At 47.4% G+C, this 17,449-nt stretch overlaps 1 protein-coding gene across 2 annotated transcripts in view; it reads right to left on the bottom strand.

Annotated features, from left to right (window-relative positions):
• Positions 1-1,456: 1,456 nt before the first annotated feature.
• XPO6 (exportin 6) overlaps positions 1,457-17,449 on the bottom strand; it is a 96,162-nt gene continuing 80,169 nt past the window's right edge. The window contains exons 16-24 of one of the 2 annotated variants that reach the window (XM_001915898.6): positions 16,278-16,424; positions 15,191-15,380; positions 10,807-10,962; positions 9,590-9,704; positions 9,245-9,416; positions 7,709-7,870; positions 5,166-5,264; positions 4,784-5,014; positions 1,457-2,168 (exon numbers count right to left, since the gene is read on the bottom strand). In XM_001915898.6, coding sequence (XP_001915933.2) covers positions 2,067-2,168; positions 4,784-5,014; positions 5,166-5,264; positions 7,709-7,870; positions 9,245-9,416; positions 9,590-9,704; positions 10,807-10,962; positions 15,191-15,380; positions 16,278-16,424 — 1,374 coding nt within the window. In that variant the 3' untranslated portion in view covers positions 1,457-2,066. The remainder of the gene's footprint in view (positions 2,169-4,783; positions 5,015-5,165; positions 5,265-7,708; positions 7,871-9,244; positions 9,417-9,589; positions 9,705-10,806; positions 10,963-15,190; positions 15,381-16,277; positions 16,425-17,449) is intronic. The other variant, XM_005598823.4, reaches the window with a different exon arrangement.

Here is a 17,449-nt window from a genome sequence, read left to right as displayed (position 1 = left end):
GGCTCCCTACCATCCATCTCTCACCTTTCCCACTCCCCTTCCTCAGAACGCAAAGACAATTTCTGGATTTATCAAGGGCCTGTAAATTCATCCAATTCCACCCACACTCAAGGCCCACTCTGTGCCGAGCCTTATGTGGGGCACTGTGGACAAGAGGAATCAGGTCAGAAATCTGACCGACCCCCCTCCTAGCCTCTACTTGCACACCTCCAAGGACTGAGAGCTCACCAGAACCCACACAGTTGGTGCCATGCCCATCAGTCTTGTAACAAAATCCCTCCCAGCCTACCCTACTCCCCACACCCTTTCCTCTGCTATCCCAAGTCCTGCCTTGGGTTCTGTCCAAGGGTGAGGCTCCCAGGAGACAAAACCATCCCCTCACCCTCTCCATCTCTAGGCATTCAAAAAGCTCTTTCATAATCTCAGGCATAGACAGTGCTCCAGGCCTTCCCTAGCAGGCAGGTGAGGCGGTATTTATAGCCCAGGAATAATTGGATGTTAATTCCTTTCTGCAGAAGAGCGATTGGCGTTTCAGTTCCCTCCTCTCCGAATTCTGAAGTGGAGCTAGCTGCAGCTGGGAATCTGTGATTGACAGGGAACGAGGAGCTGACTCTCACACACACACACCCCGCCCCCATCAAAACCAGCTCCCCCTGGCCTCAGCGATCTTTATAAAGGCCTCAGAAACCATCAGCCCTCAATTCTCTTCTTCCCCAGTTCTATCAACAAGGCAACGGCCACCCTCCCCCTTCATGGACCACCACCACCCTCACTTTCAGGTGAGCAACCTCTTCCCGCCAGCTGTGGTATTCCACATTAAAACCTCCCCTAGTCCTGTCTGTCCAGTCATTGTGACACCTAAAGCAGGAGTTGCTGATCCGTTATCCCAGAAACTTCGAGGACAAGTGCCATTCCCACACATGAATGGCTGGACAAGGCCTCAGCTCTCAGACACACCCACAAGCCCTGAGTCCCACCAACTCTCCACCCCTCACACATAGCTACACCCTCTCTCCTCCCCTCCCACTGTTCTGAGACGATCCATCATGAGGCTTCCACGTCCCTGCTGTCCTCAAGTGAGACTTCAGTTCACTAAGGGACAATTCCCGGCTGGGTGCCTTGGGAAGGGATCCAGTCTCTGGGAGGTGGAGGAGTGGGAGCCCACACTTGGAGGGGTGGTGGCGGCTCCACACCAGGTTGTCAGTGAGACCAAGTCCCCTGTTATCTTCAAATACAAGACCGCGGGACCCTGGATCTTCACACAGCTTAAGGAGATGTTATCTAGAAGATGGTGGGATGCAGCCAGGCCCTACACAAGTTAGTCTCCCTCTGACGTGCTCTCCAAGAGCACAAACACGCCTCATCCCTCACTGCCCTGCTCCCCACCAGGATGGCCCCTTCACTGGGATGCTGGTCCTGAGGAGGTTCTGAGTGGAGAGAAGCTCCCTACCCAGCGTTTATATAACAACAACATAAGCATTTTATTTTTTCATTAAGCTTCTTAGTTTCTTAGTATCACAATGGAATGATGAGAAAACAAGAACAAAAAAACCATGAGTCTGCAAATCTCTGACAAAGAGCAGAGACTTCAAGGCAATTGTGGGGGCGGGAAGGAGAGGCTTGACAGAAGTGCCAACATAGTTCCAACATCAGGTCTCTCCTTAGCCGGCTGGGCCGGGGAGCGGGGGAGGTGGAATGGTGAGAAGGTGGCACTGTCATAAGCTGTCCTTGGTGTTTCTGCCTCATGACTGATAAATGCATGATCTGCACGGCCCATCCCACAGGATTTCCCAGTGCCTCCATGGTAGCTGGGCACACAACCCTCTGCCTGCTCCAAATGCCCTGGGCACTCCAACCAGTGCTGAGATAACACCCTGAAGCCAGTTCTGCTGGGTGGGCAGCAGGAGAGGAGTGTGGAGAGGGCAGGGGGCCAGCAACGCTGCTCAGGGTGCGAGAATCCGAGGAGTGGCCGAGACTCGTCTGGGAGGTATCTGGGGTGGGAGGTGGAGGTGGTGCAGGTGGCAACGGCAGGCGTCTGTGTCCCTCGGGCGGTAAGCAGGCCATGCCTAGAGCTTCACAGTGCCAGGGGGCAGGCTGTCGTTGCAGAGTCTGTAGTAACGCAGGTCGTTGACCAGCCTGTGCACATTCTGGGTGAACGAGGGCAGGTCCTGGAAGGCAGGGGCACAGCTGCAGCCCAACCCCCAAGCACCCCAAATCACCCAGCCACCCTACCAGCCACTTCCATCCCAGTGTGCCTCGGAACTACAGGAACATTTTACAGAACTCAAAACTCCCACTCTTTCTTGCACTGTGTGTCAGCAAAGGGACTGCAGGAGAAAAAGGACCACATCTAAGACTTCCCTAGTGCTCACCAAATGCCAGGCCCTGTCCCAAGAAATTCAGACACACACTCACTCAATCCTCACCACACGCCTGCAACCCAGGTTCTCTTAGTGCCACCATTTTAAGGACGAAGAAAACGAAGCACAGAGAGATTAAAAAACTCGCCTCAGATTACACAGATAGGAAGGGAAGGGGGTCCAGGTTGGAATTGCTCATGAACACTGGTATGGCTACCAATGCACAACTCTCCCTCACCGCGGCCAGCTGAGCCACGTACGCAGAATCCTCCTCCACCCAGGGCTCCAGGCAGGCCCTACCAGTCAAGAGTGACACACCAACAGTAGCCCACAGGCCACCTGACACCTAGCCCGCTGGGCCACAGACTATGCATGGAGAAGGCCGCTCGCAGCTGGAACCCCATACTCTACCATATGCCACTCCAAGACTGCCTGAGGTTCACTTCCTCATCTTTAGATCGGGATTAGTGAATGCTGGACTGTAGGTCTAAATGGGGAGTAACCTCAATGGTGCCCATCACAGAGCAGTCAGCCCCCTGCCTGGCTGGTGGTGCCAAGGCGATCCCTTCTGAAACCTTGGCTGACAGGTGAGGCTCAGAAAACAGCTGAAGGCACTTCCAGCTCTCCTCCACTCCACCAACACTTTACTAACCTCTACTCCTCTTCAAACTTCAGCTCAAAGCCTGCCTCTTCCAAAAAGGCCACTTGGATACTCCTATTTCCTGGCCCCAGCAGGCTAGGTCTGCTCCAAGCTCTCAAAGTACCGTGGGCTCCCACTGCATGCGGGCTCTGGAGTCAGAACACCCAGTTCTGAAGCCTGCTTCCTTGGCTCTACTATTCCCAAGTTCTGTGACTGCCAACTAATTGCTGACCTTTCTGAGCCCGGGTTCATCTGTGAAATGGGGTTAACAGGACCTAGACTCCAGAAGGTTGCTGGAAGGCATGAAACAGCGAAGCACATAAAGTGCTTGGCCCAGTGTGCTGCAAGAGAGGGCGCTGTTGCCTGTCTTCCCAGCAAGACTCCCTGAAGGCAAGGAGGGACTGGTGCCTCAACACCTGGAACAGGGCCTGAGAGGCAGGAGCTCTAAATACACAGTGAAGGACTGAATGAAGGTGCTGACTTCTTTATTTACTTCATCCTCAAGAAAACAAACCAAGGGATGTCTTTTACATCTGTGACTCCCAAATGCCAAATTCGAATTTCCTGGGGAGAACATAGGAGTAAGTTTCCCTATTCTCAGAAAGCACCCCAGGTGCTTTGATGCATAACTAGATTTGGAAACCACTGCTTTAAATCAAGAAGTTGATTGATAATGACATCATTAGAAACTGATCATTAAATATTAGGATTTGGCCTTTAGGAAAAGAAGAAAAAATACCCACGTGGCTGAAGTGAACTTGAAGAAGCTTAGGAGAAAACAAGATAGATCCCAGGGAAAGGTTCTAAGACAAAGGAAAACAGGAGCCGAGTCTAGAAGAAACTATCCTGACACATATCACAGATGAGACTAGCAGGGAGTAAGACGAGTGTGCTCCAGTAGGAGCACTATGTAGGTCTGAACACTGAGGGGGAACCGGGGACACGCTGCACAAGTGCAGGAGCCAAGGCAGGAACACCATAAGGACGTGGGAGAAAGGAAAGATGTCACTTTATCAAGTGTGAGGTGGAGAAAGACGAAAATTACTTATTCCATAGGAAAAGCTCCAGGAAGACCTACTGGGCAAGCAGTAGAGACACAACAGCTAAAACAGGAAGGAGGGAAGAAGTGCCTGGAACGGAGGACCCAGACACACCAACACCAACGCTTCATGTGCATCCAGGGCCGTCACCACCCCAGCTCCCACCCAAGGACCTGCGGACAGCCCATGTGACCTCCCCCAGGCAGACAGCAGTTGGGGCAAGAGCATGAGTATGGGCAGGGCTCCTCCAGGACCTGGCAGCAGGTCAGCCCATATGGTCTGGGAAGAGCCCAGGGAGTCACCTCTAACCCTGGGGACCCAGAGATGCAGCTCCCGAGCACCAATCTTCTCGGCCTATGTGGAAGTCCGCAAGTTTGGCCTGTAGTGGCTCATGACCCATGAGGAAATGACTGCTGAGCCCCAGTCAGAGATGTGCTCGATGGGGTGCAGTAAGCACAAACAAGCCAAAACAATCAGATGGACTGCTGGGGCTGGAACTGGGGCCCAATGGCTGAGACAAACACCATATGTGCTGCAGAAGCCAAAACTAGGGGAAAGCGTGTGCCCCTCAATCCAGCTACAGCACCCAGTCATCTAGGAATTGCATGAGCTCCTGGGGAGCCACTAGGGGGTACAAACCACACACGGAGGCAACCTGCCCCCTCCCTCCTCACTGAACAGGTGCCAGGCTTGAGAGCCCACACTTGCCCTCCCTTTAGCCTGGGCTCTCTCTCTCTCCTCACCCGATCCATCTTGAAATTCCGCCCCAGCACATTTTTCTGGTTGGCATCCACGCCATCACAGCTGGTCAGAAACTCTGGGAGGAAGGCTACAAAGAAGCCATCAAAGTCCACAGAGGCCATGTTGTAAATGGCGATGCCAATCTCCTCTTGCAGAAGGTCGTGGGACTTGTGAACCAGGACCTGGAGCAGCACATTCACAAACTGAAACAGCATGGTGGTCCGGAAGATCTTCTGCAGACAGAGAGAGACCAGGATGAGTGATCGCTGTGTGGGCTCACTCAAGCCCCCTGGGGCCTGTCCAGGTACCAGCCTACTTCCTGTCATCAGCCCAGACCCATGACACCTCTGATGAAGGAATCTTTCCGAGAGGTAGGGCACTTACCTTGTGGTATAGCTTCTGCTTGGTGTTGAGAGTCTCCAAGTAGAAGAGATTTTGTTTAAATAGGTGGATGTCAGGCTGGAGAAAGGACTGTCCAAAAGCCTAGGAAATAAGATCATCATTTTACAAGCAGCATTTAAACACCCTCAGACGCAGCCCTTCTAGGGCACCTATCCCATAACAAAAGAACCGACACTCCACGAGTGGCTCCTTAAGCCAATGGCAGGTGAGCGTATGGGTATCCACTCCCTTGATTTTTCTGGCCTGTCATCAGATTTTTGGAATGCTCCTGTGTAGTCTCAGCTCCTAAGTCCTCCCTACTGGGCCTCACTTCTCTATTTTGGTCTTACCTTACCCCTTTTGTAAAACACCTCTAGACTCCTTCACGGGATCTATCTTTGAAGCAAGGAGCTAACAACTCCAGTCAAATACCTCAGCAAGCTGAGCAGACAGTGAAAGCTGCCTGCCTCCCCTCACGCCACCCACTAGCACTCCGTAAGCTGCTCTCTCCTTGGCACCTCAGGTCTTATAAAACGGAAATCCTTAGAGGCTCCTTCACAACTGGCTGCCTCTGCCTTAAGCAACAGCACATTTTTAAACTGCTTTGCAATTTCTGGGCTATCAAAGTTACTAGTTCAAGGGCAATAAGAAACACTCCCTCCGCCCAAACACAGAGAGTCCTGCTCCTGTAGAACATGGCTGTGGGAGGAGTGTGGTGGGCCAATGAAACGCAAACCAGAGGTGTGCAGAACACTTCCCTAGAGTAAGCTGGGGACTGCTTTGTCATTCTGTCCCCAGGCTCCTAAGCTAAGAGAAAGGGGTCTTGTAATCCCTGCTCCATGATGCTCAATAGTTTTATTTATTTTTTAAAGTCAGGTTTATTGAAGTATAACAGAGTAAAATTCACCCTTTGGAGGTTTGCCATGCTGTAATTCAGATCAACACATAGAATCATCTAACCACCAAGATAATTGAGACACAGAACACTTCCACCTCCCCAGAAAGTTCCCTCATGCTCCCTTTGAAGTCAGTGCCCCCCACCCCCACCCCCGTCACAACCCCTAGGCAACCACTGCTCATTCTGATCCTCTAGTTGTGCCTTTTCCAGAATGTCATATAATGGAATGGAATCATACAGTATGTAGTCATTTGGATCTGGCTTCTTTCACCTAGCATAATGTATCTGGAAGTCATCCATGTTGCTGTCTGTATAAGACTATGTTCCTTTTTATTGTTAAGTAGAAGTCATTACATACATGTATCATGGTTTGTTTATCCACTCACCAGCTGATGCATATCTGGATTGTTTCCAGTTTTTGGCAATTATGAAAAAAGCCACTATAAACATCTGTGTATGGGTTGTGTGAATATATGTTTTCATTTATCTTAGGTAAAATTCTTAGAAGTGAGATTGCCAGGTCATGTATAACCATGTTTAACTTTACAAGAAACTGCCAAACTGTGAAACCGTTTTTCCAAAGTGGCTTTCACCAGTCCTGAGTGGAGGACGACACATCAGTCTCCCCAAGAAGTCTTAAAAGAAAGAACAGAGTTTGAGAGGGAGGTAGGAGGGGAGCAAACACCTGAACACTCCAGACCCCAGTCCACGAGGGGTACTGGAGACAGAACGCAGTGAAGTGACTGCAGAAAGAGGGGGCAGGGCATGCGCTTTTCCAGAGAGGAGTCTCCACACAGGGAGTGCGTGTGCTTGTCTGTGTACACGTGTGTGTGAATGGGGGCAAGGAGCTGAAGGGAGGGTGGGGAAGAATCCCTCTGGCTTCCCTATAAGGAAAAACTTGCACTGGAAAAGCAAAAAAAGAGCCCTCTACTTTGACCTTGGCTTAGAATCAAACCGTTATACAACTGAGTGCAGAACAAGGAGAGCGCCTGAAAGCAGCCACTGACCAGCCTGGCCCATCCTGGCAAGGGGAGCCGCCCCAGGCTTCCACAGCAGTGAGTGGTCAGCACCCCCGACAGCTTGCTCTCCAGGGTGTAACAGTCACACCAGATTTGAAAGGGAGCACCGACTCACAGGGCAGTGCTTCTCTCAATATGGTACGAGAACTATCTTTAAAAAATGCAGCTCACTGAGCCCCTCTGCAAGGACTCCGTTCAGTTAGCCTCCGCTTAAGGAGGCCCCAGTGACTGTGATGCAGGCAGTCTCCTTACACTTGAGGACACCACTATAATGCAAAGGGAACTGCCATTTATCCAGCATCTACATATGCCAGGTACTTTGTGTATACTAGCCCATTCAACCCGACAACAAACCCCTGAAATAGGCAGTACTATCCCCTCCTTTATAGATGAGGAGACTGAGGCTCCAAGAAGTTAATTAATTTCATGGGTACTAAGAGGTAGAGCTGAGCTTCAGACCCAAAACCGTCCAGCTTCAAAGATGGTACTTGTCCTACGTGAGAGGAAGTTGGGCCATGTGCCAGAGAAGCAAACTAAGGAACAGACAGCCAATGGACACAGGTGGTGCCCAGAATGAGGCCTGTCTGTTCTCGGATCACATGGCAGCCTCACCGGCTCTTCTATGTTACCTGCATGATGGCACTGAACTGAGGCTCATTCTCCATCTGCTCCTCGGCAATCCCCCTCTGGACACTGGCCAGGACAGTGGACTTGAAGAAGTACCTCCAGTTGTGATGGAGTGTCCGGAAAAGGAGCTCAAACAGCTCAGCCTTCACATCAGGGGAGGGGCGCTGTGGGGACACACACAGACCCTCAAACCTTCCCTTCCTGAGGCTCAGGGAGCCACTCCCAGCCTGGGCCCAGAGTAACTAAGAGGCCTAAGAGATGCCTGGTAACACAAGCAGAGCATCAGCTTCCCATCCACACTCTTGTCCCATCAAGCCCTCCTTGGGCCAGCAGTTGACACCAGGAGTACTTCAGTAGAAAGAGGGCCACATCTGAGACAGAATGCCTGGGTCAGCGCCAAGGGGCCCTTTTTCTGATGGAAGCACTTAGCTTTTTAAGCTAGGAAAAAAGCTACTAAATGGAAAAACAATTAGGACTATGGATTTCCTGTTTAGAAAGCAGGTGATATGATCTGTCACATCTCCTTGGTTGTGTTGTTCCTCTTCCTAGCATAAAAACGCCAGCTAACCTGTTGATCTTAGGCAACCTCTGAGCATAAAGACAAAGAAGAAGGCTTAAAAGCGGTTCTGTCCTCTGTAGAAAAGGAATTGAAAGAGCACTTGGGAGCCACAGAAGCATTAGAGGCTGTCCGGGTGGAGGCAGCGTGCAGCGCTAACTGCTCTCTGGGCCTGTCTCCTTCACTGGCAGCTGGGATTCTGGGAGGAGAGGGAGGCAGGCTCAGCAATATTTTCTAATTTAACCAAAAATCTCCAAGTCACTGGGGAGCATGACAGGTCACATTATTCCAGACGTCTCTGTAGAATTTAAAATTATAAGGCCCAGAAATACTTAATTCAGCCTTAATTAAAATTAAATCGAGCCCAGAGAGCACAAGCTTCCACGGCAGGAATCCCTACAGGGCCCAAGTGTGTTTAATGATGCAAAGCAAGAGGACTTACTTAAGTCTCAGTTTGGGCAGTTAAAAAGGTTAGCTTTTATTTGTGTAACTATTAGACAAAATTTAGTTAAAGCTATATAGTTAGAGTCTGGATCTTGTCATGCTGAGTGTCTGTCTGTTTTCTAAGGACAAAGAGCTTTCCTTTAACATCAAAGGTTTGAATGGTTCTGAGATCTTGCCTTGTATCCGTGAGATCATGAATGTTCTTAATAGAAAAGTACATGTGTTATAATGTTTGCTGGAGAAAACTATATATGCACCGAAAGTTATAAATTTTGCCATGGGAAACTGATCCTACTTACTAACCAACCTTGTGACAACTAACCTGCTATGCTTACACTAGACTAGTTCTAATTAACTCAACCAAAATAAAAAGACTGTACCAAGCTAAAGTCATTCTGTCTTGGAAAGATTATTTTACCAGAAAAGTGAAATAACTAACAAATTAGCTTTAAAACACAATGCATTTTCCTCATTTCATTCCCTCCCCAATCGCGGGCGGACAGAATACAGCACAGGCGACCACCCCAGACCCTCGCACCTCAGCGATGATGGGATACACCTGCTCCATACACAGGGCGATGATACTGGGGAGGAAGGGCTTGAACGCCTGGCCAGGCTCCTGAACCACCACCTGCAGGATCTTTAGGAACTTCTCGACCACCCGGCAGCCAGTGCTGCCTTCATGGAGGATGCTCTCAGCCAGCTGTTCTCTGCAGACAAGAGAAAGCGCGTAGTAGGCAAGGAAATGTTTCTCTGGGGACAGCATGAAAACCAATGCTTGTGGCAAGTGAAGGAAAGGAGCAGAAACGCCCATTCTTTGTAGCGAGGTCCCACTACTTCTCATTTGGAGCTTGAAAACCATGGACAGCAGGTCTGTGGTTACCTGGTAAACATATTGAGGAAAGTCTGTATGATCTGTTCAGTGAAAGGCACGCCCATCTGTACTCTAAGGCCTCGAAATAGAGTGAGGAAGAAGCTCAGCATCTCATCAGTCACATCTAAATAAAGGGACAAAGCAAGCGATCAGAGGCATGCACATAGGGGTAAACCGAAGCCCTTGGCTTGATGGACGTCCTTTTGCAATCTGCACTATCATCCTTCTCTAAGGCTTCCTGCTGGAAGAAATTCCCCCCACCACCATCAGAGCCAACAATGGCAAGCGGAAAATCATTAAAGACATGCTGAGAAAACTGCTCTGGTACAGTGAACCTCTGCCTGATGGGGTCCCTATAGGAAATGAAGGTCATCTTGAAGCCTCCCTCACTGCCCAGCATCCAGCAGAGTTCAAGTTCTCACTATGGACAGATCATTTTGTGCTCACATTGATGGAACTATTCAACTGGGTCACCACCTGAGTGCTTTAGCCATTTCCCTCTATGACGTAATCCCTGCAGTTGGGTCAGGGGTTAAGTGGCTAAAAGTGGATAATGAAGGTGTACTCAGATTGCATGGTCCTGGTCCATTAAACGGATTAATTGCAGAAAATACTGGTTACATTTAGTGTGGTTCCACTTTTAGATCTAAACAATCACCTTATATGATCGTGTTTTGGCTCTAACCACACACACTCTGCTTATAAGAGGCAATCAGTGAATATTTGCTGCCTGAGAAGCCTCTGACCTTTCTCTCATAAAACTGACAAGGCTACTGTAAATTCTCTCGTGAGAACCAGGCAAGTACATCCAGAGAGCTGGAGAGCCTCTAACAGTGACAGTGACAGAGTGGGGTGAGGGGAACCACCTCAGCAAAACCCACCTTGCCAAGAAGAAAGGAGCACTTACCAGGAAAAGCTCTCTTCCCTCTCCTGTATCATGCCCCTCTGACTCCTAGCCACTCATGTTCCAGATTGGAAGAAAGCAAAGCCTTAAAAGCAAAAACTAGGCAGCAGGCCCCAAGCGACTCAGTGCCACACGACCCAGATGCAAGGCCCCTACAAGGGCTCCGTGGAGCCTCGGCCCCAGACTCCTAAATCAACAATCACTGCCTTCTGCCTTCAACGTCAAGGCCTGCACTGTCGGCTCGGTGTCCTCTACAGAGCTAAGCAGTTACTCTAGTCCTTGTCAGCACCATCCACCAGTGAGGCCTGCGGCCAGCTCCTACCTGACTGATGGATAAAAGCTGGAAAGAGGGCCAAGGAGACCTGAACGGATTCCTGCAGCGACTGGTAGCAGATCTGCCGGGACTTGGTGGATTCCCCAGAGATGTTCTCCACGATATCTTCTAAGACACTAAGTGTCTGGTGGATAATCACTTTGGCTGCAAATCAAGATTAAGGTGCATATTATCACTTGTCTGAGGATAAAGCAGAGTAAGCGGGAACACTAGTGAGGGGGAAGAAATTTGCAAGTGTTCAGAGGACAATCATACATAAGTCCTGCTAAAGGAATACAAACTGTCTTTTAACTAAGTTGTCATTCTCTCTCTTATCTCTTTCTACATCCTCTTCTTTTTTCTTTTTTCCCTTTTCACTGTCAGGACTCCAGTTGCCTGCCCGCCTACTCAGTCTTCTGCCTGTCTACCAGAAACAAGTCCACAGAGAAGAAAAGATGAAATGTACCCTCAGGTGAGGTATCTTGGATCTAATCAAGACTAAGATGGTGAACAGACTGGTGAGAAAGTGTCACATGGTAGTTACCACCAGCAAGAATGGATACATGCAGCTCAAACACTCTCCTTCCCTCCAGACAGGACCTCAGCCTGGTCACTCACACGCGTACCTCCGTGCACATCCACTGCTGCTATGTGCAGGGATATACCGCCTTATCAGTGCTTGGCCCAGCGGACCTGTGGCCCAATGATATATATAATTACTGTTATTATACTGTAACATATTGTAGTTATTGACAATATATACATCTAACAAGACCCTGATGTAACAGCTCACTTGATGACTCCATACAGCACAGAGGGAAAATGGAGGCAGTGGCCAGCAAACAGGCAGGAGTTCAGAGGACACAGAATATCCTTGGATTAGAGGAGACTGGATACGAACCACAGATGGCCACTAGATGGCTATACACCTGGGCCAGGAGCCTTGTCAGTAACCCGGGGACAGCCAACAGCCCCACCTCTGCAGGGCTGCTGTGAAGATTAGAGACAAGGTTCAGAACGACTAGCAAAGTGCCTGGCATATCAGAAGGTCCAGCACAGGGAACACCATCATTCCCCAGCACCAGTGGTGCTGCTCTTCCCCTTTGACACGGAGCTTCCCACCAGCTGCCCCAAGAAGCCCCCCACAGCTCAGCCAGCCTTTGGCAGACTCAATCCTGGCAGAGCTCCAGAGGCAGAACTGGAGCAAGGCTGAGAGCCGGCCTCCACCTGGCAGCACTCTCTGGATCGCCCTGACCCCTCAAGCTCACCAGCCTCTGTGGGGCCTGAAGCAGCTGCTGGGGAAGGGTAGAGCAGAAAGAATCCATGCTCTGGAGGTGGATGGAATCAGGTTTGACTCCTGACTCTGCTAGATTCTGAGCCTCGGTTTCCTCATCTGAAGATGTGGACAGATAACACCACTTCACTCACAGGACTGAGGATGAAAGAAGACAATGGCTCACAACAGGCCTGGTCCACTAAAGGCTGGTCACAGGGGCACTGGAAAGTGAACGAAAGGCACACGCACACTACTGAAGGAGCCACTCACTCACAACCACTACAAGCACAGGGACTTTACTGAGCCAGGAAACTATACTAGGGGCACACAGTTCCCCAAAACAAGGCTCAGGGAAAACAGTTTGGGGGAAAAGCCGAGAGTCAAGAAACCAAAATCTGACATCTGACATGTAGGGAAATTGAAACAAGAACTGAGATTTATTCACAAAAATGTCTAAGTGAAAAATTGAAAGCACCATTATATACGTAATAATAGAAGAATGAATACGTAAACAGTGGTACTTCCACAGAACAGAAGGTTATAAAACCATTAAAAACAATGCTTTCAAAAAGTAAGGGGCCATGTGGTGAAGAGCACAGGATCTAAAGCCATTCAGACCCAAGTCTGACTCCTGCCACTCTCCACTTTCTCTATGACCCTTAGCAACTTACAATTGCCAGGCCTTGTGGGGGAAGGGGGTCTTCGATGGAGAGACTGGCAGACACTGCCCGAGGCAGGTCATCACACTGAGCATTACCAACAACGGGACAAACAGAAGTGATGCTACGGTAAGTAAACATAGCTACCTAGGAGGTGTTCCTGCCAAAAACTGCTGGAAACAATCAGACAGAACAAGATTATGGGACATTCTATCAAAAAATGGGCCTGGACTCTTTAAAAATCTCAATGTCACGAAAAACAAAAAACAGGGATGTTTTTCTATATTAAAAGAGACTAAAGAGATGTGACAACCAAATACAACACATGACCCTTGATTGTATCCTGGATTTTTAAAAAGCAAAAAAGGTCATTTCGGTAATAACTGGGAAAAATTGGAATGCTGTCTATATATTAAATGACATTGTTATAACAATGTTACAAAGCTTGGCTGTGTTAAAGGTGTTTGGGCTGTGTAAGAGAATATCTTGTTCTCAAAGATAAAGGTTAAGTATTCAGGGACAGAATGTCAATGTCTGCAACTTACTTTAAACGGTTTAGTTAAAAAGTGTGTAGGGTCAGGGAGAACACAAGTGTGGCAAAATACCAACAACTGGTGAATCCTTGTGCAAGATATACAGTTGTTCAATTTTCTTAACCTTTCAACTATTGTGTAGGTTTGAAATTTTTTCAAAGTATGAAGTTGGGATAAGAAAAACATTCCAGGCCTTCATTTCATCACTTATAGAATGAGGATAAGAAGACACATCTCACAGGGCTATAGCGAAGACTAAATGAAATAATGTCTATAAAGTTCTCAGCACACAGTAATGTTAACATGTTTAATTATGTTCATTGTGGACATGGGTAATGCTATTCAGAGAGTATTTCCAGCACATGGTGGCATCACACCTCCCACCACCTTGAAGTTAAGCCATGGCATATAACCATACACTTTGGCTGACGAAATGAGTGGAAATGACAAGTGTCACTGCCAGGCAAGAGCTCTAAGAATCACTGCAAAATTCACCATGTTCCTTTCCCAGTGTAAGCACACATTCAACGAAGCCTTCATCAGCCTGGATCCTTGAGTGACTAGAATAAATACGACCTCCCCAACCCGGACAGGTAGTATGAGCAAAAAATAAATTTTTTTCTGTATTAAGCCACTAAGTTTTTGAGATAGATTGTTACACATAACATAACCTAGCCTATGCTGACAGATACTAGTACATGTAAGATAAAGTGAGAAAAGAAGACTATTAAACTTCATAAAACATGATTCCACAACAGCTGTATGTAACCCTTGGGCAAGTTACTTAACCCTCCCATACCTACATTTCCCCATGTATAAAGTCAGGGTAATTAACCGTACCTAACTCCTAAGGCTGATGTGAGAATAAAACGAATTACTGAATGTAAAACACTTAGAACCAGGATCAGACTTATACCAGACTTTGAAGGTTAACACTGGCATAGCCAGAGATTCGATGATGGATAAAGATTGCCAAGTCAACAACCTAGCACACAGTCAGCCATTCTTGTGCAACTATGTAACCATAAAATATATTTAAAAATAGGAAAAGATGATAAAAACTAGTTAAAATGGTCACTTTCTAAAATACTAAAACTCGTGAGATTTAAGAGTTTCTTTGTCCTTCTTTATACTATTCTAATATTTTTATACAACGAGCATATGTTAATGTTCCTGATTATAAAAGTAATGTTTTTAGAATGTGGAGGATTTATTACTTTTTCTAACATTTCACAAAGCATTTCTGTTGACATTCTATAAATGACATCATCCAATAATGTTCCATTATTTTCTTATTGTGAAAATAGATTGCATTTTTAAAATATTTCTATAGATTTGTTATTTCAGGAAGATTTTTCAGAGAAATCTAATGCCTTCTACTTAAACTACTGAGTTCTCTTGATTCAGTTTTTTCTACCTCTTTAACATAAACAATCAAACTTCAAGGGCCATTTGTGAATATAACAAGCTTTCAAAGCCTCTGAATTTATATTTGGAGAAAGGTTAAAAACAGTTCCAAAAGATACTTTTTAAATGCATTTTTCCCAGTGTGTAGAGGTGAAGTGCTTTGATTGCATATTCAAGTATCCGAAATGGATCAATAATCACTGCAGTATTTTTTATCCATGGAAGGCACCATCAATAGTGCCTTCAATGGACGTTTTTCTCATTTTTGACATTTTAAATAAGAGAAGGGGCATCCTGCATTCAGGAAATAGATCCAGCTGATGTGGACCTAGCTAATGAATTCCAGAGATAAGAAGGATTCTACCACCCAAGTCTGACTCTTCCACTTAGCAACTATGCGACTATGGACAGACGAATTCACCCCATGAGCCTCAGATGCCAATCTCATCTGCCACGAAGGAAGATCAATGTCTGCCCTACCTAGTTCCCTGGGCTGTCCCTGCCTAGGGGCCACTTACTGTTATCCAGTGGCATCTTTCTCTGTGGGCCGACAGCATTGGGTTTCAGGTTGCGATAGTCTCGAGAGAGCGCAGAGATGAGGCTGGCATGGTTTATGGAGCGCACAGGCCACTGCTGTTCATTCTCTGGGAGGTTTGGCCATGGAAGCAGCAGGATGTTAGAGAGGGCTCGGCACACCAACACCTGAGCCTGGAAGAAACCCCAAAGGCATCCATCAGAGGTTTAAGAGCAACAGACAGCAGAGTGGCTCTGCCTGACACAGCCTTTGGCACCCACCACACACACTGAGCTCAGGCCTCTAGGCTGCTTTCTTATAACCCGGGCCTGGGACTTTGGTCCAACTCTAAGGCAACCCAGGGAGCAAAGAGAAATGGAGGCAATAACACCAAGTCTGAGTCTAGCACACCCCAGGGTCTCAATATCATTCCTGGTGCTGTCACTTCCCCTCGAATCTGGTACTTGAAGCATTACAGGGGGAGAAATCACAGACACTGAATCTAACTGGTCCCTCAGCTGACGGCTTCTGACACCCTGAGGAACTACTCAGAACAGGGCTGGGAAGAGAATCTTATACAATCAATGTGCCCCTGGCGCCAGGTCAAAAGCAACACATTCACATCCCAGGTGCTCTTAAGTAACTGCTGACTCCCCTCTGACACCATCCCTGTTCTGTTTGTTTTCAAGCTTCTAGCTCGAGCCTCCTGGAAGATTTTAAGAGAATATACTTGACCTGGAGTATCTCAACCCTAAGAAAACAAATATGTAACAACAAAAATAGACTGTTTTAAACCAAAAAGAATGCAAAGAGGACTCTCACAACACCAACCAAATTACCAGCTCTCAAAGCAGCACCACCTCTTTGCCTGTTGGGAGGAAATTTTATATCCGAACCAGCACATTGACTCTATTGGGAAGGGCACAACAAGAGAGCACTGAGGCTGTGTCAGTGCCACTGAGTAAGGAATCCATCTGCTGGCATGGCCTATAAGCTATGAGTGCAAACCCAAAGGCCAGATTCTTCTTCCTCAGCTTCCCCGAGTCTGAGCACACAGCTCTGGGAACCGCAGGGTAGCCCTGGGGCCTCACCTTATTGACAAGTCGCTGGGCAGAGGCATCGGTGATTCTGTTGAACACTTTCTGCACTGCAGGGATGCTGACCAGAAAGACAGGCCGCACAGTTGTGGCCAGTGAGACCAGTAAGTGGCACGCAGATAGCAGCAACTTGTCTTGGACCTGGAGAGGGAAGAGGACATGTCAGCTCACTACATTCCCTGCAAGACTGGTATTAGAAAAAGTTTGATGAGGTGGCCACAAGGTAAATACAGCTCTTGGATGCCAAATTACACCACCTAAGCTCTATCTCAAAGAAGTTTTCCTAAGATGACGCCCAGCAACAAAGCATCCTCTTCTTTGCCTGTCCACAGCTCCTACCCCTGAGCCAGGATCACCACCTCCAGTTCCTTCTGTTCCTAGTTACAGGAATCTTTGAACTCAGTTACTTCTCAGCTCAACAATCTATAGCAACTCCCTACCAGCTCTTAAATCACATGGAAAACTCCCTGGCATATCATTCACACTCACTCCTCTTGCTCCAATCAAGCCAAGATCTCTCTCCACCCCCGCCTTTATGCACTCCATCAGTTACGCCAGCCTCTCCCTCTTCCTTCACCTCAACATGCCAGTCAAAAACCTGCTTCAAGTACCATTCTGTCCTTTTCAAATTAGGAAAAGAGAAAACTCTTTATAGATAGGACTTAATGCCAGAAAGACTGTAGTGAAAACAGCACACACAGAGTTACACAGAATATTTAGGGAAGAAACATTACTATAATTTCCTAGAACTACAAAATACCCCTACCTTTAACACTAGAATCCCACTTACTCCTGAAAAGTACCTAAAAGGACAAAGCTACATTCATGAGTACATGCATTTCAGAATTATCTATAATGACTTTTTTTTCAAAGGGAGGCAACTTAGAAGTCCAGCAAAGGCTAGGTAAATAATGAAACAACCCCCTCATGGGATATCACAACTCATTTACAAATTATAATTATTAACACAACAAAAATTTATGGAAAATAATGCATTGTTCCTGTTAATAGTGGTACTGAATGTTACGTATGATTAAAACCACAAAAAAAGATAAAGAAAAACAAGCACTTAAATGCTCTAGTAATATGAATTGGTGGTCTTCTTGGAGGACAACTTAGAAGCTATCGAATTCTACATGGATATAACCTTCAACCCAATAATTCCA

The sequence above is a fragment of the Equus caballus genome, chromosome 13, assembly GCF_041296265.1.
Source record: "Equus caballus isolate H_3958 breed thoroughbred chromosome 13, TB-T2T, whole genome shotgun sequence".
Classification (NCBI taxonomy): domain Eukaryota; kingdom Metazoa; phylum Chordata; class Mammalia; order Perissodactyla; family Equidae; genus Equus; species Equus caballus.
Note: the sequence above shows the minus strand (reverse complement) of the source record. Positions and strands in the feature narration are given on the sequence as shown.